The 25,193-nt window shown below is 39.0% G+C and overlaps 1 protein-coding gene across 1 annotated transcript in view; it reads right to left on the bottom strand.

Annotated features, from left to right (window-relative positions):
* Positions 1-1,797: 1,797 nt before the first annotated feature.
* P3H4 (prolyl 3-hydroxylase family member 4 (inactive)) overlaps positions 1,798-25,193 on the bottom strand; it is a 31,034-nt gene continuing 7,638 nt past the window's right edge. The window contains exons 2-8 of the mRNA XM_063300710.1: positions 12,838-12,987; positions 8,414-8,585; positions 7,363-7,491; positions 6,492-6,637; positions 5,326-5,409; positions 4,195-4,336; positions 1,798-3,688 (exon numbers count right to left, since the gene is read on the bottom strand). Of these exons, the coding sequence (XP_063156780.1) occupies positions 3,675-3,688; positions 4,195-4,336; positions 5,326-5,409; positions 6,492-6,637; positions 7,363-7,491; positions 8,414-8,585; positions 12,838-12,987 (837 nt within the window). The 3' untranslated portion in view covers positions 1,798-3,674. The remainder of the gene's footprint in view (positions 3,689-4,194; positions 4,337-5,325; positions 5,410-6,491; positions 6,638-7,362; positions 7,492-8,413; positions 8,586-12,837; positions 12,988-25,193) is intronic.

Raw genomic sequence — 25,193 nt, 5'->3', positions numbered from 1 at the left:
ACATCTGGAACAAAGATGGGGGAGTGAAACTTTTTGTTCCAACTGTGCCAGAAATTTAGTATAGAAATATTTAGCTCTTTACAGTTACACACTACAGTAGTAGTAGAGGTTAAACTTTTTGATACAGTACAGTAGCTTCCATAGCTGGCTTATGCAAAGCCCAAACCTGCCACCTACTGGAGAGTTCAAAGACTGTGTTGCATTAAAACAAAAAACAAAAAGGCCACAGTTAGAATACCAATGAAGAAATAACAACGGAGTCATAGCTAATCTTGTCTGAGTCCTGACCATACGAAATTGTCTTCTTCCCTCTTTCAACGATAACAAGTTATCTCTGTTGCTTCGCTCCTGCTTCTGCAACTAGTTGCCTTAGTCAAGCTAAAGGTCAGAATGGATGTATGTCATACAATATCTAAGGCAGCCTTCAACAGTCTGGAAGCCTTCAGAGCTACTGGGGCTACAATTCCTTGCCAACTTCCCAGGAATCTTAGAACATCTGGAGGACAGTAGGTTGAGAAGGCCAATCAAATGAAATACATTATGGCCTTAGGCACAGATGTATGGCTATGCTCTCTAAATAGGTAACATGGAGCTCTTGACATAAATGGCATCTGGCTGCTCCCAAAACCCATAGATTCCAAGAGAACTACCTATATTGACTAATGTGAATTACTGTAATTCTTAAGCTGGTTCACAAGTACATGCATCTTCATGACTCCTTTTAGCATATGGAACCTTCAGGCAGCTGTACAGCTGAGTTTGCGAGATGTTTAAACAGTCATGTAACACCTCAAAGCAATACTAATTAGGAGCCATGATGAGAAGGTAAACTGATGACTCCAAGCTGCCTGCTTCTGCAACAGGATAAGCTTCCTGTGACTCAGTAAAATAGGAGGGGGCTCATGGATGTATCTATAATCTACAGGACATCTGTATCTCTATCTATATCAGTGACTCATGGCTGAATATGGGAATTACTCTATTGTTGAGAAATATTATGTAGTAGGTAGAAAATCTGTGGCTGAATCTTGGTCACAGAAAAGCCTCAGTGAAATCAGTCAAGTTATTACTTAAAACCAAGTTCCATGGATTTCACTGTGTCTACAGTATTCCAAATACAAAGCCTGCATCCAATCTGCTAACTACAGCATTGGGTGTGTAATTACTATTTTTATGTATACCGTAGATCAGTTTCTCATATTGCAGTTATTTAAAGAACAACAGTAATTGTGCTGATCATGAGTAAAAAATCCAAAATCACAAACCCACAGGGATAACACTTTTATTATGGCAACCATAGCTTTATAATTGCAAGCTTTCAAGGTTCTCTGAACTTTTCTTCAAACAAAATGGTAAATAAATAGAAAAACAGGAGGAAAGTTATTAAATTGGAACGGCTTGAGTACCAGCTGCAATTTTTTCTCTCCTTTTCTAGATTTTTAACACCTTAAGGATGGGTTCTGAGAAGACCTAAATTCTGCAGATTGTAGCGGACCAATTAAGGTAATACTACTGTGGATTTGTGGTTTTTAATTTAGCAGGTAGATAGTGATCTTCTCCCACTATGGTTTCAGATATACTGCATCTGAGGTTCCCTCATCCAATTAACTGACATCCTCCAAATGTTACTAGGCCAACACCCAGAGTCTCCCAGCCAACACAGCCCCTATTTCTCCAGAAAACTCTTCCCTTCTCAGGAATTGCAAAGGAATGCTTTCTCTAAACTGCAAGGAGGAAAATATCACAGATTTTGGATGACAGCAACAAAAACTTACCCAGCAGACAGACATATAAGAACTAGGAGAGGTTTTATTAAAATTTAGCTACAATTAATTAAAAATCTGTACAAAGTAAAAGTTAAATTAACTGAAAAACAAAGGCAGCCCTGTGAATGTAAAACATCACTTGACGAATCTGTTTGAAAATACCACTGCTTTCAGAAAAGTTAAAGAGAAGCCCACAGCTGCAGGATTCCAGCACACACACGGGGTGTCAGCAATGCCTCTTGGGAGCCTGGCGCTTTAAAAGCTCAGAGGCAGGGTTGAACAGAAGGAAGAGTGGAATCTGTTAGAAGATTTGCAGCTGACTGGCAAGTATTTTCACTCTCATTTAAAGAAAGGGTAACGGCACAAAGGACTGTTACCCTGTGTTGCAGGGTGAGTGAAGTACATGACATTTTATGGGCTAGTGAAGGGCAGGAGTAAACGTGTACATGAATGGCATTAGAGCAGCACCAGTCTTGAAAGGTAATTTTTGGGCTGAACATGGCCCCAGTTCTAAAATTACAGAGTTCTCAGCACTGTGCCACCTTTTTGCATGTGCGCTTTTCATGCTTCTAGTAGTTCCCAGCCATCTTTCAGGGGAAAGATTTGATTGCTTATACCTTATTTACCTAAAAGGAAGTTAATCCTTAATGTAAGATGATTTGCTCCCTGGCCACAAAGGGGAAAATAGTTTACACACATACATACACATAATCTTTGCAAAGGCCCACTTACCCATCTTGTCAGACTCCTATCCATCTATACACATGCATGTGAAAGTGTGTGACTGTGCTTGCGTGTACACACCCAAACCAAAAGTTGCTCCAAAGAAGCTTAGGGATAGGACTACAAAATAAATTAGTATTGGCTGAATTACTAACTACTGGTTAAAATCAACTACCTGTAAAATAAGATAATATACTATAACATTAATTCATTTCTTATCTGCGTATCCCAACCATTCTCTCTTTTGCACACAAACCACTCTCATATGCAGAACCATATAAATACACACACATACATCTACACCTCCTTTTTTCCAACAGCTACAGAAAAAGAAATAAAAGTGGACAGAGGGAAGAGAAGGGAAAGAAAAAGAGAAGATCGAAACTGCAGAGGGAAAAGGAAAGAAGAGCCTGCCTGCCCAAAGTGAGCACTTCCATTGAGGCAGGAGGAGGGAAGGGAATGCAGCACTGCCATTGCTTCTGCCTGAGAACAAGGACTCAAGAAAAATATGTGTGAAGTCCCAGGAGAAGGCACTCTCATCCATTAACTTCACAAACAGAGACTCAGCGAGACAAAAGCATCTGGCTCTTCTCTGCAGACAGGAGTGGTAACTTCTCTCCTATACACACACATAAAAAATTATTAGGGATGGGGGTTGTCTTCCTTTTGGGCAAACAGGATATTTTGGTCCCATGAAAATCTGGGACACAGAAAATCCAGTTATGCAGATTGCTACCTTCTGAGTGTGTGCTTCCATAGATGGGTAAGAACTTTGGTTCCCAACATATCTGAGGTCACAGCAGCAGAACAGATAAAACCAGAAATAAATGCAGCATTGGCTTCTTCTCAGTCCTTTGTATGGACATTTTTTATTCCCATTCACAGTACTTTTCTAGAAATGAGGTTCCACTGGGGAGCGGGGAGAGTGATCCCTGGATTAGCTCAGAGGAGTTCTTGTTTTACCGATCCATTTGCAGAAGAAGAAGTGGATCTAAATATTCTGCATAAAGGTTCTGCTGGTGGAACTTTCCCAGCCTTTGGAGATATTAATGTGAGGTTCAAAAGGCACAAAACATGTTGGAATGCTACCAAAATGCATCTTGCTGGTTCCACATCTACTTTGGTAGATACAAGAAATCCACAATGCCTCCCCCTCACCTGCTGATGCTATGGGAGTCATACTGCTCAGTTGAGTCTCTCTGTGAACAAAGAACAGAGGAGATTAAAATACAACTTTCTGTAGCCTTTCTGCAGGGACAGTTTGCTCATGCCTCTCCCAGGCATTATCCACCCACTAGGAAAATCACGCAAAAAAGCACTTGCACACTGCTGCCTCTTGCAGGATCCATGCAGCATTCACGATAATCCACCTGCAAGCTACAGAACATGGTAATGGAAAAGGAAGAAGCCAAGAGGAGAAACACAGTTGTGCATACATGAGATCTGAGAACAACTCCCAGAGGAAGCCCCAGCAGTTCTTTCCTGTTCCTGTTCCTGTTCCTTTGAGATTTGCCCAAGCAAAAAAGCTGGACAGAGCTCCTGTAGTCAGAAGGTCAGACCAACACACTTCAATATAAGCAAACTAAGGATAGATATGGAGGGGAGATGAGATGACAAGCACTGATGGAATCCTGATGCAGGAGGTACAGGCAGGCATGAGCAATGGAAGGTGAATAAGCAGTCCTTCAGTTTTGCTATCAATTACCTTCGTCAGCTTTGTCACCTTTTGATCTTGGCTCCTGCCACCACTCAGACAAAAATCCCTCTTCATAGTCACCAACGTCTTCAAACTCAGCATCAGATGGCAATGCTGGTTCTTTCATCTCCTGACCTTCATCCACCTCTCCCTGAAGCAGGATAGAAGAACTAGCCATAAGCAAAGCAATCAAGAGCCTAGGCCAGGGTTTCTCAACCAGGGTTTTGTGGAGCCCTAGGGTTCCGCGAGAGGTCACAATTGCCCTGGGAGATCACAATTCATTAAAAAATTATTTCAAATTTGGGCAACCTCACATTAAGTTTTATTCTTTATTTTAATAAGGCTGTTAATGCATATATACAGGCCTACACATGAAACAACTATAATAATTTTGTAACTTCTGGCCTATATTTGAGCCTAAATGTGCAGGGGTTCCTTGAGACCTGAAAAATATTTCAAGGGTTCCTCCAGGGTCAAAGGCTGGCCTAGGCTATTCTGTGTTCTGCAAATGGAGCATCATTTCAAATGGAGTATTTGGTACAAAACCCAACATTAAACAAATAACCATTGCATCTGCAAGTTCCCAGCCTTTGTGACTGTGAAAACAGTAATGTGGGTAATGCCAGGTACAAGCTTAAAAACCATGGGGAAATGGGGAAAATTCTGTGGATAAATGTAAGTTAAACCATGTATTTTAAAAATTCTTTTACTCTACTATGATCAACAATTGTAAAGGAAAGTAATGATCTCAAAGCCAGCACATTCTATAGAAATGCAGCGGGAATTTAACAATGATTATCATTTGCTAAGAATTCGGAGGCCTGTTAAAGATTAACAAATATGTGAGCAAGAATTGGGAAAACTTAACTTCAAGGACCTACAATGAAAGTGCATTTTTATTTTGTCCTATCAAAATAGAAACAATTCTCCAAGAAGCAATCTGTAGAGAGCCAAATCTTAAGGATCTTTTCTTTCCAACTGAGATAATATGATAATGAAACAATTCCCTTTTGTCCTGGAGATTTACATTTATCTAGTAGTTCTCATCCTTAAAGTAAATTAGCTGGGCAAAGTAGGACTAAAGGAGACTAAAGCTAGCTCTTAATTTATCACATTTCTACCTGTCTCCCAAGTTCTCACCTCATCATCTGGCTGGAGATATTGCCTGGCGAACTCCAAGAGTTTCTTCTGTGTGGATGTCCAGTTGTGATAGTGCAAGGCTTCCTACCAGTATCAGAATGAAAACAAGGATCAGCCAGAAGAGATGAGAGAACCATAAATGATACTTTCTCAGTTGGAGCCAGTGTTGATGCTAGCTAAAGGAAGGTACAATCTACCAAGACGACCCAACCATGCAAACGCTTGTCTAGCCACCAAGTTAAAACAGCTCTGGACATTACTGCAGCTGCAAATCATGTGGAGGTTTGAGGGCTTGGGCACTTCCAGGTGTGGAGCTGCAGCAGCAATGACTGCTGAAGAAGTTGCATGGGAAAAAGTAATCCAATAGCTAGGAACGCATCTAACTTGCGCCCCTCCCTGACAAAACTCCTGTTGGGTACTACAGCAGTATTCATATGGAGTCAAAAATGGCCTTGACAGATCAGGGTTGCTCTTAGTTACTGTAATTCAATATCACTTCCCTACCTACCTTCAAATTTCATATTTCCCACAAACTGTTGCTCCCTTCTTGAGTGATAAGTAAGTAAGTACAAACTCTACTCACTCACTTCCATCCTCTGCTATCCTTGCTTCTCTTTGTTCCCCTGCTGTTGACTTCCCCATTCTGGCAATTTTCAAAAGCTCTTTGTGAACAGGGTCTTGTTTTATTATAATGATAAGAACCATGGACACTAATGGCACTATATAAATAATAATTATCCAAGATGGTTACTCTAAGCCACAGAGGTCAATGTGCTTTGCTTTATCCCATTCTGGTACAAAGACAACAAGCCCCCATACTAGATACTGGAAAATGTCACCTGCAGCATTCATGAGATCCAACATCTCTGGAGGCTCCAATGCTTCAATCCCTCATCCTCCCCAGCCCCCATTGCATTCCTTTTACAGATTCTCAAATCACTAAATATGAAGGCTGATTGTTACAAGTGCAGGAAGGAGAGGAAATTGATGTTAAGTTTTCTCCTCTGAGTTTGGAGCTGTGTCTTTGACAATTAAGAGGGAAATCCAAAGAATCGCATTGTCCCTAGGATGTTACAAAAGGGTCCTTGATAGCACTGCAGCCAAAATATACTGGTGCTCCAAAACAATATACTAATCCTTAACCGAATTGTCACTCCTGTTCGTACTGGTCGTGGGTTGAAGTCGTCCTCTTCCAGACGCCAACGTTCACGATAGAAACGATAATAAACCAGGTTTTGCTGCATAACCTCATCTCCAGGATCAAAGAGCATGTAGCTAGCTACACTCTGTACTGCATTCTTAATATCGTTCACTGTGCAGAGAATAATATACCTAATTAGTGGGAGAGACACATCTTAAGCACAACATGGAAAATAGGGAGGAGGAGAGAAGAGAGAGATCAGGACAAAATAGTCTCTCACCCAAACAGTAGTCCTTTACAAATATGGCCTGAAAGTAATAGTAACCTCTATTGGCCTTCAAATTTCAATCAGAATGTACTCAAAAAAGTTGTTCCACTTTCTTAAAAGGGAAGAAAAAAAAAAATTGTTTTGTACTTCAAGGTTCTGTACTTCAAGGTTAGGGGCTATGTGGCCATCCAGACGTTCTTGAACTTGGAACGGGACTATAGTTCAGTGAGAGAGCATCTCTTTTACAAGCAGGAAAAAAAACAGATCTTATCCCTCTCTTCTAGCTAGGTATGGCTAGAAAAACTCCTGTTTTAAGCTTTGAAGTATTATTGTCAGACAGCATAGATGAGGCCAGATGGAAAAACAATCTGACTTGTTGGTTGGTTTCCAGGCACCAGGTTTCCTACTCTTGCTATGGGCTACATTATGTTGTTCAATGTATTAAAAAAAAACACACACCAAAACCTGAAATTCTGCTGGATGAAAAGGAGGAAATTGGAGAAATGTCTGCTGTCCCATCCTATCCCAGACCAATGGATTTTGACACAATGCCTCCACAACATGCCAGTACTCTGAATCCCACCTTCTCCTTGAATCAAGCATCTCCCAAATCAAATGAAGAACTCACGCTTGTAGTATGCAAACTGAAGATAGTGATACATCGTGGCCACAAATTTCTCCACAAAATAGCCACCTACATTTGGGGTCAGGTCAACCTCACAATCCACTTTACACTGCAGGACATAAACAAAATGATCTGGGAAGATGGAAAGAAAGGAATCAAAAGAAGTTAACCATGTCGGTAAGATGATCCCCTTCCATCATCATTTATAGAAATAGCTTTTGCAGCCCAGTTCCATTCATATTTACTTGAGTTCAGTGATCAATAGGACTTCCATACAGAAGCAGCCATAATTTGCCAGCTTCTCCAACAGCTTTGGGGTATCTCTCCACGCTTACTTCCAGTATTTCCAAGTTTTTAAGATATTTTTGAATTTGGCTTTGTTTTTCCCAAAGTTTTCATTTCATTTAGACTTCCTAAAGGACCACCTTCTTTCTTTTTATTAAACATATTAATGTACAGATCCTATTTTACAAGACAAGATTCCATTTTCATATAATTTATTGATATTATGAAGTTACCCATTTTTTTGTCAGACAATGCAACTGACTCTTCTCTTTTACACGATCGACGGGGCACTTGCTTTGGAAGTTCAGTAACTAGGTGGGGAAGTGAAGACGGCTAAATTTACAGAAAGAGGTGCTATGACTGGCAAGGGAGAATTAGTAGCATTTCAGTACCTCTCTGAAAGAGCAACAGGTGGGGTGGGATAGGATGGTACTAAATGGAGATTTTTCAGATATAGATTACAAAGATCAAAACAAACAATGCAAGATTTTCAAAATGTATACCGCTGTGTCAGAACAGCTCTGTGTCTAAAGGAACTGAGAATGCTGTAGAAGTTGAAATAATTCTGCAGTTTCCCTTTTACTCTATGCTATAATCCTATGCTGAATCCTGCACTGTGACAGTCCTTGCCCCACCCAAAGCCAATTAAAAATTAGGAGGAATTATTTTCTATATCTTGCATATCTGACATTTGAAACTGTGCACCGGCAAGAAAATGGACAATGGATCCGCATGTGTGTGATGGCTGATCTGTCCCTGGTGCCCTTACCTGCTATGGCAGGATAGAAGTCCTTAAATTCATGGAGCTCATAGCTACCTTCGCAGCCAGCTAGGCAATTTTCATAGGCCTCATAGTACTTGGACAGTGCGTGCTCCATGTCAGCAATGCTACTCCTAAAATCTCCACTATTGTAAAGCTTCACTGCTCGGACAAAAACCATCTGCAAAGAATAAATGGGAAGTAGCAGGGTCAGTTTCAGCAAAGAAGCTGTTTGAATTAAGAACTGCCATTCTAGGCAACTCCCCTCCAGTCTAATAAACCTTACAGGAGACCAGGGCTGCACAGCCTGTAGAGGAAAAAGGGTCACACTGATCAGTTAAAAATCATTGTGGGCCACAATACCTGGTGTGCCAGTCAGCTGTTCAGCAGTTAGTAGAGCTGGCAGTGCAGCTTGGAGGTGCTTGGCAGTGTGTCTTTTGGGGTGGCAGTGGTGAATTTATTACCTTTTTCATACACACACACACACAAACACATATTTTTATTAAGGATTTTAATTACAATAGTAAAATCTAATACAAACTAAAGGAAAGAAAAAAGAATAGAAAGTGAAAGGTGCAAAGGAGGGAAAAAAACAGAAAATAGAAAGAAAAAAAGAGAGAAAAGTAACCATGTAGTGAAGAGAGAGTGAAAAGCAATGTATAAAGAAATGACTTCCAAACTTCATCACAAGTATAAACAATTTTTGTAACTCTTCACCCCCTCTGCATTTACAAACAATGTAAACTTCATCCCATATCCCATCTTTTATCAATAGGCAAATCCATAAAGCATCATCTTTTCAGTCCTAGTGCCAGCAGAAAGTCCAGTAAGGGTTACCAGAAATAACAACATACTTTATTTTAACCTTGATCAAATCAACTATATTCCTTCCTTTTACTTCTAACAGTCCTAATCTTTAGTCCATTCAAATAATGTGATAGAACTTGATTTCTTTCCATTTCTTCCGTGTCCCTTCTCACAGGATTCTTCGAAGTTTCAACAAGCCTCTTATAAATCCAATATAAAATAATTATCCAGGTCACTTTCTTAGTTTATTATTTGTATTTCCCTTTTGATTTTTAAAACATCAACAGATTTCTTTTGTATGTCCAGTGAGACCTCCTTTTCCATGCCATTCTCCTAACCTGTCATTTGTAGATCCATTTTCGATGCCATCTCTATCATGTTAAATAAAACTTGTTCCTTTTCTTCCATGACATCTTTTGAACACAGTCTATCCATAGAAGCAAACATCACTATTGATATTGTTGATACTAACTTCTGTTTCCATTTTTCAAGTGTCCTTTGGTATTTTCAATGTTAAAATGTTTTGTGCCATTTTACAGTCCCAGTGTCATGACCTCGTTGCAAAGCACAAAGAGCCTCACAACGTAGATCATGATCATTAGGAAATAGAGGAAGGAGATAATCAAACTAGGGATTAACACAAGCACCCAAAAGCACCCACACCCATGGACCCATAGGCAGCTGAAAAGAAGGGCGTTGGAGGAACGGAGATAAGCCGCACCTGGTGCCCCGGAGGACACAACCGACGCTGGGAGACAAAGGAAGACACCGGGAAAACGCCCAGGCAGCCATCAAGGGTCCCATCAAGAGGGATCGGGACAATGCAGGGTGGGGAAGCCCGGGGCATTACAAGAGGGTATAAAAGGGGCACCTCCGCACCACCAACCCCGTTCCCGTTTTTCGTTCTGTCAGCTATCATTCCAATAAACCAGAAATCCTTAATACCCATTAAGTGAGTCTGTGTCTTATTGCGAAGTGAGACTGACCCTGACACCCAGTTAATTAGCTGTTAATCAGGCTTGTATATTTTTCTCCTTTAACTAAAATCTTGAGTTCCCTCTGTGTCCAATTTTTAAAACTGCTTATCTTTATTTTGTCTTGCAAAAGTCCAAGCAAATCTATTTCCCATGGGAAGGATTTTTTATAATTCCAAAATCTCATTGCAAGTTTATCTGGACCCTTAATCCCTTTATAACTTTATAGGATCAAAGTCTTATTTAGCTTTCTGCTGTTTATTTCAATTTTAAAAAATTCTTAAACTTACAATTAAATTTTTCTTTCATTAAGGATTAAAGGCAAGCTCACATGGTGTTTTCAGACTTGTAGATCCGAAGGTCTCTAATAGTTTAAAAGTAGTTAACAAGCAATTTCTGAACGTGATTAGAAAAGGAAGTTTGCGAACTTAGTGTCCTTTAAAAGGCACCAACCCTGGTTACGAGCAAGATGGCTATTCTCATCGTCTCCCATTGCTCAAAACCTGCTGGGGACCGCTGTTCTGCAGTCTTTTCATGAGGAGCAACTGTTCAGAGAGCACATGGGTGATCTGTCCTCTCGTTGTCTGGAGAGGTTTCAAAGAGCTGGTGTACTCACTGGCTCTTCATTCTCTGCTGGGGTCGTTGGCTCCACTTTTTGTGGAGCTGTCTTCAGTCCACCATTTCTTCCTCTGGAACTCCAATTTATTAACTTTAAAAAAAAAATGGTGCCAGGCTGCACAAGGCTGCTTGGTGGGCCATGTGGACAATCAGTAGTCCTTAAAACAAATTGTAGGAAAGCCAGTAATGGACATTATCTACTCCCTCCTGTTGATCATAAGTACCATGCAATCTAATTAATTCATCCCTGAATACTGAGAGCAACATTCCCTAACTTGGTACCTTGTGGTTATTGTGACTGCAACTTCCACAATGGGAGTTGCGATTCCAACTCTTCTGGAGGACATCGAGTTGGGGAAGGCTCATACAGAATGGAAGCCATCAATTTGACAAACTAAGATGTCTATTTGAAATGACTTTTTCATACAGTCTCTTGTTGAGATGGGCGGCTATAGAAATTGAATGAATGAATAAATAAAATAAATACATGTAACAGAAGGAAAAGACATATAGGAAAGAACATTAAAGTGCACCCTTCCAACCCCAATCTGTTTCATGTTCAAAACTCACCGGGCTCATCTTTATCAAGTTTTTGTGGATCAGCCCTTGATTTTGTTTGGTGACTGATACAACCTTCTTTTTGGACTCCAAAAGTTTATTTGTTGAGGAAGTAGATTCTCTGGACCCTATTCAGTCAGGGTTCAGAACTGAGCATGAGACAGAAACTGCATTAGTGGTGCTGGTTGATGGCCTTGTTGGTATCTAAATATGGGAAGTGGGCTTCTATTAGATCTCTTGGCTGTCTTTGATACTATCAACCATGATATCCTTCTAAACTGGCTGTGAGGATTGGAGGCATTATGTTTAAGTAGTTTCACTCCTTCCTTTGTACTAAGTAGCCAGCCTGCCTGCCTGCCTCCCTGGTTGTAGAAGAGAAGTTGCCCCAGTGGCATTTTACATGTGGAGTATTGCAAGGCTTGATCTTCTCCCCACTACTTTTTAATGTTTACATGAAGTCTTTGGGATAGGTCATCCATTAGCTCAAATGAGATGTCATCACGCTGGCAATGCAGTTGAAGCCTTGTTCTAGAATCTGGAGGAAGCCAGATTATGGGTAGGTGGAAACAGGCTGTAGTTGAATCTAAGCAAGTGCAATTACTGCTTGTTAACTGAGGTTCTCTGCCAGCTCTGGTGGTGTTGCATGTAGGGATGGTATTATTCCTGAAGAAGCAGGTCCATAATTTGAGAATCCTTCCCACGGCTCCTGCTAGATGGGTAGTTGGAGGCCGTAGCCGGGAAGGTATTTACCTACCCTACCTGAAATGGTAGGACCTCACAATTTTAACTCATTGCTAGCTGGATGGACTACTGCAATGTGCTCTACACAGGGTTGCCTTTGAAGACCACTCAGAAACTGGTATAAAATATAGCAATCCACATGTTAACTGGTGCCAGACTCTATGAACATATTACACCTGTGCTGCGGGCCCTGTATTGGCTGCCAGTAACTTTCTGGATACAGTTTAAAGTGCTGCTTTTCGCTTATTAAGGCATATATGGTTTGGCATCAAAGTATTTTCGGGACCGCTTCCTTCAACCAAAATGAACCCATTCAATACAACAACTCCGGAATTTTCTTTAGTAGCTCTCCAGTACTGTAAAATTAGGGGGGGAGGGGGGCAGAGCAAGAAGGAGATGCATCTCTGTTATGGTGTCTATTTTGTAGAACAGTCTTCCAATGGAGATTACACTTACCCCAACCCTGCTGATTTTCTAGTAGTAGATTAAAAGAGAGCTCTTCTAGATACTATTATTATATTGTTGATATTTTCTTATTCAGTAGTTACATGACTGTGTCAGTCTAAAACCAAATAAATAAATAAATACAGACAGACAGACAGACCTACTACAAAGAGATCTGCAGACCATAACAATAGAGATGATTGACCTAGCAACTAAAACTCCTTAAAGCTTTCAATTGTGGCCCCATCTTGGGTATACATTCTTCCTTTCCATACTATTTCAAACACATACCTCATATGGTTGTGCTTCCAAGTCTATAAGGTAGTCATCCACATCCACCATAGTCTTGTAGTAATTGAGATACTTTTGGGTCATTTCATGCTTGGGATTCTTCTGCAGAAATGTGTGAGCAGCTGATACTGCTTTCTCAACCTTATTTGCCTGGAAAAATTACAAGGAAAAAAATAGAAAGCAGGATTAGGCAGACTTTAGACGTGCGGAACCTACTTTATTCTTTTGTTTCCACCAGAATTCAGTATAGCCTATTGCGAAGACATATGTTTAGAGTTAAAAAAATTCTAATTGCAAGGAGTTTGTTCTGAGTTCCAGAAACCTAGTTGTTCATCACAAAAATCCACGGCTGGTTACCACAAATATTTCAGCAGTGAGCCATGAGAACTCACAAATCAATCAAACTGTCTAGGCTTAGTCCTGCACACAATCGTCCGAAAATCCCAAGTAAGTTTAGTGGGCTGTGCTTAAATAAAATGTACTTAAAACAGAAATGTTAGGCTGTTTTTAATCCAACACCTATGAAGATACACTTGCCAGAAAGCTAGTGTTAGACTGGTGTCAAGGATACCCACATCTTTTCCATCTTCAGACCTGGAAGTTCACTTTGGGCCAATTAACAGAGTTATTGTGGGGAAAAATGGGAGGAGAGTACTAGTATGCTGCTGAATAAAAAGTGGGATATAAATCTAACACATAAATGCATAACCTGTTATACTGAAACATACTGAAAGACAGAAACTCATTTTAGTGAAGCACTTCTGGAGATCAGAGCTGATGGCTGAGAAACTGTACACCAAATTCCTTTCCAGGTTTAGGCTAAAACTTGGAATAAAAAGGTTCAGTCATGAAACATGCAAAGGAGAAATAATGAGTGTGACTTTAAGTGCATGGAGAATGTCTTGCTTCACAACTCACAGTTTAATCACTGTCAACTGCACACTCTGAGATTGAAGAGTTGAACTGACTTGCATAAGGTGCGACCCATCAAACTGAGTGCAGCCTATTAGCTACATCTGGCTTAGATAAATGGCCCATTTTTGACTGCTTGCCTGCAACTGTCAAAACATTCATTTAGAGATAAATTATATAGTCAATTATATAGTCTCACATTTTGTGCAGTTCTAGAACAGGGCTCTTATGTTCATCTGTTCAGGCTGACCTTTATCACGTCTCCTCCCTGCTTCTCTGAAATTGAAAATCAGCCCCACATATGATCATGTAAATCATATGAATTGATCATCCTCAAGCAATTCCAACTATTCAAGGAGGGGCCTCCTTCTGCACACACTCTGTTGCACACACTCGAGGAGCCCTGTGTACTCAGTAATCAGCACAGCATGCGCACGTACAAAATTTGGCATCCTTCTTTTCCACCAGGTTTTGAACTCAACTGCAAAATAAGGCATTAAAATTGAGATACTGTGTGACTGGTGTCAAAAAGGCAAGTAACAGTTAGGGGACTGTTAGGAAAGAGACAAAATAAAATTGGAGGTACATATGCATATTTATGTCAGTTGCCCTGAGTCTTTTTGACTGTGGTGAGATAGACATTAATCAAACATTGTTAGTGTACCTTTTATAAGCGCCGCGGGATCAACACTTGGAAGATGCTATATTGCTCTGACCGAGAAACTGAAAAAAGAGACTATAGAAATACAAAAGGGCAACTCAGAATGATCAGGGGACTGGAATATTAATATTGACGGAGGAATTTAAGTTTAATCCTTTCACCTTTAAAAAAAAGGCAAGTAAGTGGGACATAATAGAACTGTGCAGCAATATCCACGATGCAGAGAAAATTAAGGAGGGAGAACTTTTGTTTTTTGTACCATAGTACTGGAATTTATTTATTTATTTATTAAATTTCTCTGCCGCCCATTTTGTACATGACTCCATATGACCCATCTCGTACACAATGAATGATGAAACTCAAACAAGAATTTGCTATTTGGTTCCTCAGAACCATTGGGTTGGCAAAAGTACAACCAGCCTATCTAGCCTGATCTGGCCTGGCTCTTTCTCTGTTCTTATATCAACGCCTGTTGAAATCTCAGCAGCAAGACAGGCAGCTTTTGAAAGGGAAGAATTCTTTGTTCTAATTTTTGGGATTCTCCCAGATATTCCTCAAATATTATTTCTTTTTCAGATTGAGCACTGGAAACATGCTCCTTCTATAAAGTGAAGGGCTGCCAACCTTTCTGGACACAAGAAACTTTTAAAGCACATTGCAGGGGGTCTCTCAAAAAATTGTTATGGGAGGAAGGCAAGGAGGAACATTTCAAAAAGAGTACTTGGCTGCAGCCATCCACTGTTTCTATTCTCTGAGAATACCTATGAGGTCTATTTAGGGCTCAAATACAGGTTTTAGAAATATTCTGCTCTGCAGCATGCCAGCTTCCATTAAATCCTTTTTTTAAGAAGTCAGATGGGGCAGGGAATCTGATTGGTGATAAGGAAGGTGCCCACAGGAACACTGGTGCCCTAAGTTAGTTATACTTTATTATAGTCCATAACCAAGGTTACGTACACTTTTAAGATAATTAGAATAAATTAAAATATTGTTAAAAAAAGATATAATATTAAAAGAAATTTCAGGAAACAACATTTACTTAATAACTGAATAAGCAGACTGCAAATTATTGAAAACAAATTTAGTAAAATATTTACATTTAATTACAGCCTGTAACCAACACTGAATACAATTTTAATTAGAATGAAATAACAGACATCTGATCTGGAAAAGACTGAAGAGTGTTTAAACACATTTCTGTGTATGAAATTAACAGACTAACAAAACAAAGCTCTTAATAAATGTGCAACACAAGATGAATCTAAACCATGCAAAAACTGAAACTGAACAAAGCTCTAGGACCTGATGGCATCTGTATAATATACAAGCATTTTGAATAAATTTTGATTAAACCCACTAACCCAGGCAATAAATGAGATGCAGCAACATCAAGAACTTCCTTCATCATGGAAAGAACATTTCATCCCTCTGATCTACAAAGAGGGGAACAACTCAGCCCATCCAGTCATACAGACCTATTTTTTTTTATTAAATGTAGATTTTTTTACAGCAATGCTTGCAAAGAGAAGAAATGATGTTTTAATTGAATTGATACATCCTGATCAGACTGGATTTGTTCCAGAGAGATGCATGAGAGACTACATTAGATATATCCTGAATGTTTTTGACAATATAAATCAGAAAAACAAGAAGGCAACAATAATCTTTCTTGATGTGGAGAAAGCTTTTGGTAATTTGGAATGGGTCTTTCATTCTTACAATTCTGAAGAAGATGAACTGTGGTTCAAACTTTTTGCTATGGATATAGAGTATTTATGAAGAACAAAAAGCCAAGATAATTTTAAATGGTTTTTTTGTCACAAAAATGCATCATAACGAAGCAGACAAGGTTGTCCTCTTTCTCCTTTTTTATTCTTCTCATCATTAGAGTCATTGGCAAAGAAAATATGTGAAGAAAACAAAATTTCAGGAACTGAATTATCAAATCAAGAACATAAAATAAAGCTATATGAAAATAACTTACTGTTACTCAGCCAAAGAACTAAAACAAATTAAAAAATTAAAAACACTTAAATGAAAAAAATTCTCTTACAAATGATTCCAATAAAAAATGGAAAATAAAGTATTAAATGACTCGCAGAGACAATTAACAGACTTTATATGGTGCAGGTATTGAAAGAACAAGTTGGCCTGGAAATCCTGAATTTCAAATTATATTAAACTAGCTACCTAACCTAGATTACAAATTGGATTATATCACTTTATGGTCAAGATATGTCTACTGAGGGAGCAGAACTCCCAGATGGCTTGCACAAATATCTGGGGACTGGTACAGACACGCTTATATGAGATTACACAATAATCAGCAGCATATTGATTGTTGGGAATAAACACAAGAAAAAACATAGCCTAGACTTAAAACCTCTAACCTCAGGATTAAGCATTTATTTTCATAAAGAGGAAAGCACAAGGAATTCACTCAGTGGAGAGATAACAAAGGCTGCAAGATTTAATTATTGATAAAACAAAGATGAAATCTTTTAAGATTTTCTCTTAATCATTCTCTTCAGAATGGTTAGAACTACCTGACTGGTTTCAACACCTTCAAATAAGCAGTAGTGTTTTAAAAGAACTGTAAAAACAAGGGGGACCACTTAGAGACTTGACTGAATCGGAAAACCTTGTAACACAAAATTTGGAGCATTTGCTGAGCCTTATAAGCTGTTGGCTAAATATTATTCAAAAATGGAAAACATTAAAGAACTATACAATTAAATTAATGCAGAATTTAGAGAAAATAATTGATATGCAACAATGGGACTTTCAATGGAAGAAAAACTTTAAAATTATACTAAATATTATACTTAGAGAAAAGTGATATAAGAAGTTTTACTGCTGATATATTAGTCCAGTATTGATTGCTAAAATGGAGTTTCATTTTCTGAAAATTGCGGGAAACATAACTATCAGGTTAGATCGTTTTTTTCATATGTTGTGGCAATTTTGTAAAGCTCAACAATTTTGGAAAATGATTTATAAATAAATAAATTCCAAGAGCTGAATTTCCTTTCCAACCCATTTCTTAATTAAATATTGCTAAACATTATATTCCCATAAAGTATAAGAAATATACCATTTTATATGTGGTAACTGCTGCAAGGATATTTTATGCTTCTTATTGGAAAGTATGCACAATTCCTTTGCAGATGAATGGCTCATTAAATTGTGGGAGTGTGCCTTAATTTCCAGAATAACTTTGTATTCAATCTGACACAGACTTTAATTCAATTTGGACACCATTTTTGGATTATAATTCTATATACGGGCTTGTACCACACCCAAAATCTGGGTTTGTCTTAACAGAAATTCTTTATATGCTAACTTTCAACGATCTATTAAAAAACAATAGATCTTTCACTGTTTGGACAGAAGTTACTGTAATTCCTAATTATACTTTATGATTTATACTGGTGAAATGTATATACTGCTTGTATTTTAAAAGTGACCTGCAGTTTTTAAAAGGTTACAGTATGTAAGTTACATAGATATTATTGAAATATTGAAAATTCTTATCTAACAAATCTAATTCCATGATGTTTGCAAATAATCTGTTTATTCACTTTGCATTTTATTTTTATTTTTGCCTCTTTTTTGTCTTTTTGTCTTTTTTCCTTTCTCAAAATGTTTAATAACAATATAATTTTAAAAATATAACTAGAATGAAATAACCTAAAACATTATAAAAAAAGAAACATAACATACAACATTAAAAGGAAACTCCAAGCAATAAAATTAATTTACTGAATCACTAAAACTATTAAGCAAACTACCAATGACTAAAAACAGAAGTAGCAAATTAATTTTCAACTAAATAAAAATGTGACTAAATTTTTAAGCTTCTTTAGTGATGGCTCCAGGAAGATACGCATGAATAAATGAATGTAATTTATTATTGCTGACTATTACTTAATATAATAAATCTACACAATCATTGTTTTTACAGTGCTGTCCTCGGGAGCTATAGGAGTTCTATTGAATTGAACCCCAGTAATTAAATGGATAAACTAAAAAGGAGGAGACTAGACTAGACTACTTTATGGCATACAGCAATGCTGATCAAACAGAATTTGGTGACTTTCCTGGAGGTCATCCCAGGGAGGTCTACTAAGAGCAGAAGAATAAGATTAGCATCTATTTTGCCCTGCCTGGTGTAATGGGGTGTAATTAAACCTTTGTGCCAATGTGAATAAACAAGGCAGTAAGGAGGAGGAGGATTATTGATCTAATTTCTTCCAAAGGACACTGGAATAAAGTGCCCATAAGCAATACACTGCCCCCTTCCTTTGGAAAATAAATGGGGGCAAGCACAGATTCTTAGAATGTAAAATTCGGCATGTAATATTAATATAGTACAGCATGTTCCTGGACCCATCCTGATCCCCTGGCCTTTTCACAAGCTGACTTGTTTCACCATTAACACCGAGACCCTCTGAGACAGTATCATGGGTCAGAATATCTGTGACTGAAGACATCTGTCTGCTACCAGTGTTTGTTTTGCAGTCTATCCTAGACAAGTTGGAGAAATATTTGCCTCTGATACATGAATTATCTCACCATGAAAGCTTTTCCAGACCCCACTAATGTCTGTTTCTGTCATCATCGTTTCAAATATCAGAATGCTATACTGTTTGTGGAAAAGAAGGCTTGCCACTGGAAGCATCTCATCTGCTCCAAAGAAAGAAACTACTGTCCTCAGGCTGTGGCAGAGCATAGGGGCAGCCTTCTTCTATCTGCTGACCTGTTTGGATTTTCCTTCAGGCCATTCAGGGAGGCTGGGAAGGGTTTTGTAAGTACATGGACCTCAGTCCTTCCTTGCCTATCTCTTTCGCATATGCCCTCACATTTCAAAATCTTCCTTTATATACCTCCTGTCTCTTAAAAAGAAGTACTGCATCAGAAGTCTATAAACAAAAATCCTTTCTACTAAAGGAAGTCCCAGTTATACCAATATGTATTGATTTCTTGACAATAATGGGTCATATGCCAAAGGTGATGGAATTAGAAATAAGTTTCAGCCACAGAGACTTCCCTTAAGACCACTCTTCTGTCACCCTGCTTCAATTCCTCCTCTGAAGGTGGCTTCCTAAAACACTTTGGGACAGTCATGCAGCAGTCTATCATGAGTCAACGTTTGAGTGTAAGATACTAATTTCAGGGTAGCCCTAAGATGGCTGAAAGTACTACTTTTCCAAGATAAATCTGGGCTTGGCATTTCCACTGGAAATGCTCCCTCCCACCAGGATGTTTAAAGGTAAAATGAGTCAGTTTTTAATTAAATATTAAATCTCCTTCTCCTCCCTCCATGCATTTAAAAAAACATTCTTCTGTATTGTTTCAGGCACTTTCAAATGCCTCCAATTAAATTTAAGTGCCTTCCTCTATCTTGTGTTCCTCTGCTCCATTTTTTTCTTCACCTCATCCAGAGCCAAATACATTATTATGTGAATTCAACAGATTGTGGACCTACCCAACAAAGCCTAATGAATTTACCTTTTATCACATTGCCTCCATACCAAAGTACAGCCCTGGAGAAATAAAGGAGACAATTCCCCCTTTGCACATTGCAGTATGTATTTTATTCCCTCATGAGTGCTCATATATATGGGTGTATGGAAATCTGCATCAAAAATGTGAAGCAGAGGTTCCCTGCATGCTCATAAACTAGGCCAGCACTGTTCAATCTGGTGCTTCCAGATGTTTGGGGCTTCAACTCACATCATTTTGATGGACATGTTGGCTGGTATTAATGTAGCCCAATATAAATCTGTCTATACCTTTAAATTCTGAATTTGTATCAGGACACTGCCTGAACCTCTGACTTGGTAGGACATGTATGTTGGCTTGCTAGACAGTTTCTAAATTAGAGATCCTGGCTTGCACAGAATAGAATGAGCATGCTTTTGGTAAGATTGGGCTTTGATAGCGCTTGTTGCATACTGGCCAAAATGTGCTCAAATACATCAGCATTGTCCTTATAATTAGTAGGAACATTACATGTAGCAGGGTCACAACTAAGTCTGTTAACCTAGTCCATTCGTTCTATTTCTAAAAAGTATTATGTGAAAGCTTTGATTGACCAAAGCCATGATAGGTAGGGAGTGACAACCAAAGGTATATCTGGTGGTGATCACAGCATATGAACCTGCCTACAGTAACACATGCCCTCAGCAACGCCCTGTTAGGCTACTGGTATGTACTCTACTTGGGGCTGCCACTAAAAATTACTCAAAAAATATAATTGGTTCAAAATGCAGTGGCTGGCATATATTCCAGCTCCTGGTGTTGAGAGTATATAACCAGTTTTGCAGAACTTGTATTGGTTACCAATTAGTTTCCAGGTTCATAGTAAGGTGCTTTTGATCAATAGATACCTGCAGGACCATCTACTCCAATAACACTGGTCTGACAGATTAGAGAAAATCTAATCCAATCAACTAGAGAAAATCTGCTACAAATCCCACATTTTCTGGAGATCTGCATGGCTGACGTAAAAAGGTACTGCTGCTTTGTGGCAGCACCAATGCTGTGGAATAGACTGCTGACAGAGATTAAGGTAGCTTCCTCTTTGCTGACAGTTTCAAAGATTACTGAAGACAACTTTCTCTGATTTTATGATGCCAACTTTAATTTTCATTTTTCATGTTCACTTTTGTCAATCAATCTTTAATACGGTCACAGACCAGAATTACAAATAAATAAAAAAAAGACATTGAAATACGTTAAAATACATTAAAAATAAATTAAATGAAATGAACAAAACATGATAATATATTTACAGATTAATAGAGTCGTCAATGGGCAGTCGAGGTCTGCCTAATTTGCAGACAGTATAGCAAAAGTTAGCTACGTTCAGGGAAACTAAGTCATTCTGATCAGATAGCAACAACTGAACATAAAAGAGATCAGATTTTCCTGGATATTTTATCAAATGAGGGGTTATTAAATGGGTTCCTGAATCCTTATAAAGAACACAGTATAGCAGGACATGTTCTATAGTTTCAATAGCCCCTTGTCCACAGGGGCAGTGTCTCAACTCGTATGGGACTTTTTTGTAGCGGCCCTCCAAAACTGCTGTGGGAAGCACATTACAGCATGCCAAAGTAACTGCCCTCCGAAATTTGGAGAGTTATATGATTTAGGTATCTCGCTGGCTTATAAGAAAAGGCTTGATAGTCCCAAAAAACACTCTTAGGCAAAGCAGACTGGTCCTGCTGGATTTCCAGGTCTTTGATATGCTGCTTGAATTCGCTAAGCGCACGCTCATAGCCCATCGTTAGGAGTGCCTCACTAGAAAAGCCAAGATGTTGTAGTTTTTGTGAGATGGTCCTGAACCATACTGATTTATAATTATTCTTAGAAGGGAAAGAACCCAAACCCGTAGCGAAAAACAGTAGTTTCAGCCAATGTGCTATAATACAAATCCATGCACCTGTTTCAACTTTAGGCAACCCTGCCTCCCTCCTTAATACTACATTTGGGGTACAGGGAGGTACCTGAAATATGGCCCTTAAGAATTTGGATTGAACTCTTTCCAATGGTGTGAAAGAAGGATAGGGTCCTAGCTGAGCACCGAAGAGTAATTGTGTGGGGCCTTAGCTGAGTATAACTTCAGAGCTGCTGGAATGTGCTGTGCTCCCTTAGTAAAATGAAATGATTAGATTGCTACCAGTGTTTTTTGAGCATTTTGTATAACATAGCTTTGGTGCGCACTGTGTTTAGTGGAGCTATGAAAAACCATGCCCAGATATTTGAAGGATTTAACTTGTTCAATATTCTGGCCGTTTATCCTCCAGATGTGCAGCTTAGGTCTCTTTGCAAAGACCAAAATTTTAGTCTTTCTATAGTTGATTTCGAAAGCTTCTTCAGAGCAGTAACTGGCCAGAGCGCTCATGGCTCGTTTGAGTCCGATTCATGTTTGTGATAGGAGTACTATGTCATCTGCATACAACAAGGTTACGATATGCCTGTCTGCCAATTTTGGAGGGAGATATTCTAATTGATTCATTTTGGCCACAAGTGAATTTATATACAGATTAAACAGCAGAGGAGCTAAAATACAACCCTGCCTCACTCCTCTGTGAGTTGGAATCTCACTTGTGTGATGGCCTTGTGTACTGCATCGAACTTTGATTCTGGAGTTCTTATAAAGATTACGCACGAGCAGCAGTAGCCTTCTATCAATTGTAGCATGGATAAGCTTAGACCAAAGCCTTGCTCTGGGAACCAGATCAAATGCAGACCTAAAATCAATAAAAGCGGTATATAATCTCGAGCCTGTTTTAGATGTATATTTTTCAGCCAGATGTTGAAGTATAAGGGCATGTCCGTAAATAGAATGTCCGGACCTAAAACCTGTTTGCTCATCTGCCAATATATGCTCTGAGTCAATCCAGTCAACTAGCTTATTGTATAAGTGTCTGGCATAGAGCTTACTTAATATACTTAACAAGCTAATGGGCCTGCAGTTAGCAGGCAGGTCTCGAGTGCCCTTTTTATAAATAGGGACGATAATAGCTAGGCCCCAATTTGTGCAGTGCGGTCAATATAAGTAAACAGGGAAGCAAGAACAAGTCCACCAATCCAGGTTGTTTTGTAATATTTCAGGTGTAATAAAGTCATTGCCTGGAGCTTTACCAGGCTTTAACTGTTTTATGAGCCTCTTTATTTCAGCGTTTGTGACAGGGGCCCAATTTGGGAGCAGGTTAATATTAAGATCTAAGTCAACTATATGGGCCTCTTCTTGTGAGTATAATGCTCTAAAGTGGTCTTCCCACACAGATGCTGGTATGAGGTGAGGGAGTAAAAGGGGCCTGTCAATTGAATGGAGAGCTATAAGGTGCCAGAACAGAGTGGAATTTCTGGCTTGAGAAGCTGTTATCAGTTGCTGTCAGAAAACCTTAGTGAATTCTCTTTTCTTGTTTTGTAGATGATGTTTATATTGTTTCTTCTGGAGCATAAAATCTTGGATGGGGTGCTCAACTGGGTTCTCTTTATATAGCTTAAATCCCCTGATCAGTTTACCTTTGGCCTCAAAACATTCTGCATCAAACCAGGGCTGGGAAGGATAGATCTTGCCCCCTAGATTATCTCTGCTCCTTGATATCTGGGTGGAAATCACAGGCTGGAGCAACTGAATCAGTTGTGTAAATGTCCGCAAGGGAGAATCCCCAGACCTCTCTCTGTCTATGGTGGAGTGGAGTTGCAGTGCTGCTTCGGATAGAAGCAGCTGAGCAATTTGCTCACTAAGTTGCTGAGTTCATTTGACATGAATCATCCTCAGCTCTGAGTCTGAATCCCGAAATGGGATGGGTTCTGTTTCCAGAAAGCAACTGTCAAATGCTTTTAAAACTGTAATACTTGGAAGATGATCACTGTCGGGTCGATTTCCTAAATAAAATTTTTGTACAAAAGTAATCAAATTCCATGAGATTAAAGTATAGTCAATCAGGGAAGGTCTTGAGCCGACCTAGTGGGAGAATTCACCAGGGAAATCACTACTGATAGATCCATTCAATAAATATAAATTTAATTTGTTAATTGTTAGTAATAGACACAGCCCCTTATAGTCCCCTTTTGAGTCTTTAGATTGCTGTATTAACAGGGGGGGAATTGTAACTGGTTTTGGGGGATACTGGTGGAACTGAGTAAAAAGTGCCTTATCGTTTGCCCCCACCCTGGAATTTAGGTCACCAGAAACTATTACATAAGCTGAAGGATTATTTAGCATAAGAGTACTTACATATACTTCCAGTTTAGTCCATATGTTGTTAAAATGGGACCTATTCTGGAGAGGTGGAAGATAGACATTCACCAATAATAATAGAGCATTATTAAATTTTAACAGCACAGACATTGCATAGCGCTCCATTGGGTCTAACTGTATAATATTTGTATGTAGGTTGGTTGAGATTTGTATACTTAGCCCACCATACATTCTGCCTCCTCCTGCTCCAGGAGCTGCGGGTAGTTAGAGGGATGTATACCCATCTATAAACATTTTGCTGTCAAGCCAAATTTCTTGGAGTAAGAGTAGGTCGAATTCAGCAATGTAGTTTATGAAAGCAGAGTCTTTGGATTTGGCATTCCAACCTGCAATATTCCATGAGAGGATAGATAGGGATTTAAGAGCGTCCATATGTTGATCTAAGTTCCCAAATGTGACCGTTTTTAAAGGTGAGTCCTGGGAGATGGTCAAAACTTGAGTTGCTTCATGATGGTTGCAAGAAAATTTATCTTGTACAGGTCTCCCAGAAACAGAATATTCTAGATGGGGTGGTTGACTAACAAGTGAGGATAGATAGAGTCAATTTGGTTCTGATGCTGGGACTATGTTGTCAATACTTCCCATGTAGACACAATTATTATAGGATTCAGCTTTCCCCATCATAGGTTGTAATTGCTGCTCTTCTTTGTCTTGGGGGCCAATATTCCGGAGATTTTGGTCTGCTGCTAGCATTTCTGCAAATGGTAGAGGACTCAAACCATCCCTCTCATTTTCTAATGCTGTACTTGAAAGTGACTAGCGTCAACTTGGTGGCTGTTTTCAGAAAATCACTCCGATTCAGAATTTCCCTTGATGGTATTAACTTGTACTGATATAGAATGACAGGATATAGGGAGAACACCCCCTTGCTGAATGGAATCAGAATCAGTCCACACTGAGTTCAACTGGGTAAAGCGACTCTCGAGATTGCTCTGATTCTCTACTGCTGTGACGTTAGGTCATCAGCTACAGTTTTTTCCTCTGGATGGTTAATTAGGA

Source organism: Candoia aspera, chromosome 4, assembly GCF_035149785.1.
Source record: "Candoia aspera isolate rCanAsp1 chromosome 4, rCanAsp1.hap2, whole genome shotgun sequence".
Taxonomy (NCBI): Eukaryota; Metazoa; Chordata; class Lepidosauria; order Squamata; family Boidae; genus Candoia; species Candoia aspera.
This window is presented reverse-complemented; position numbering and strand designations above follow the sequence as displayed.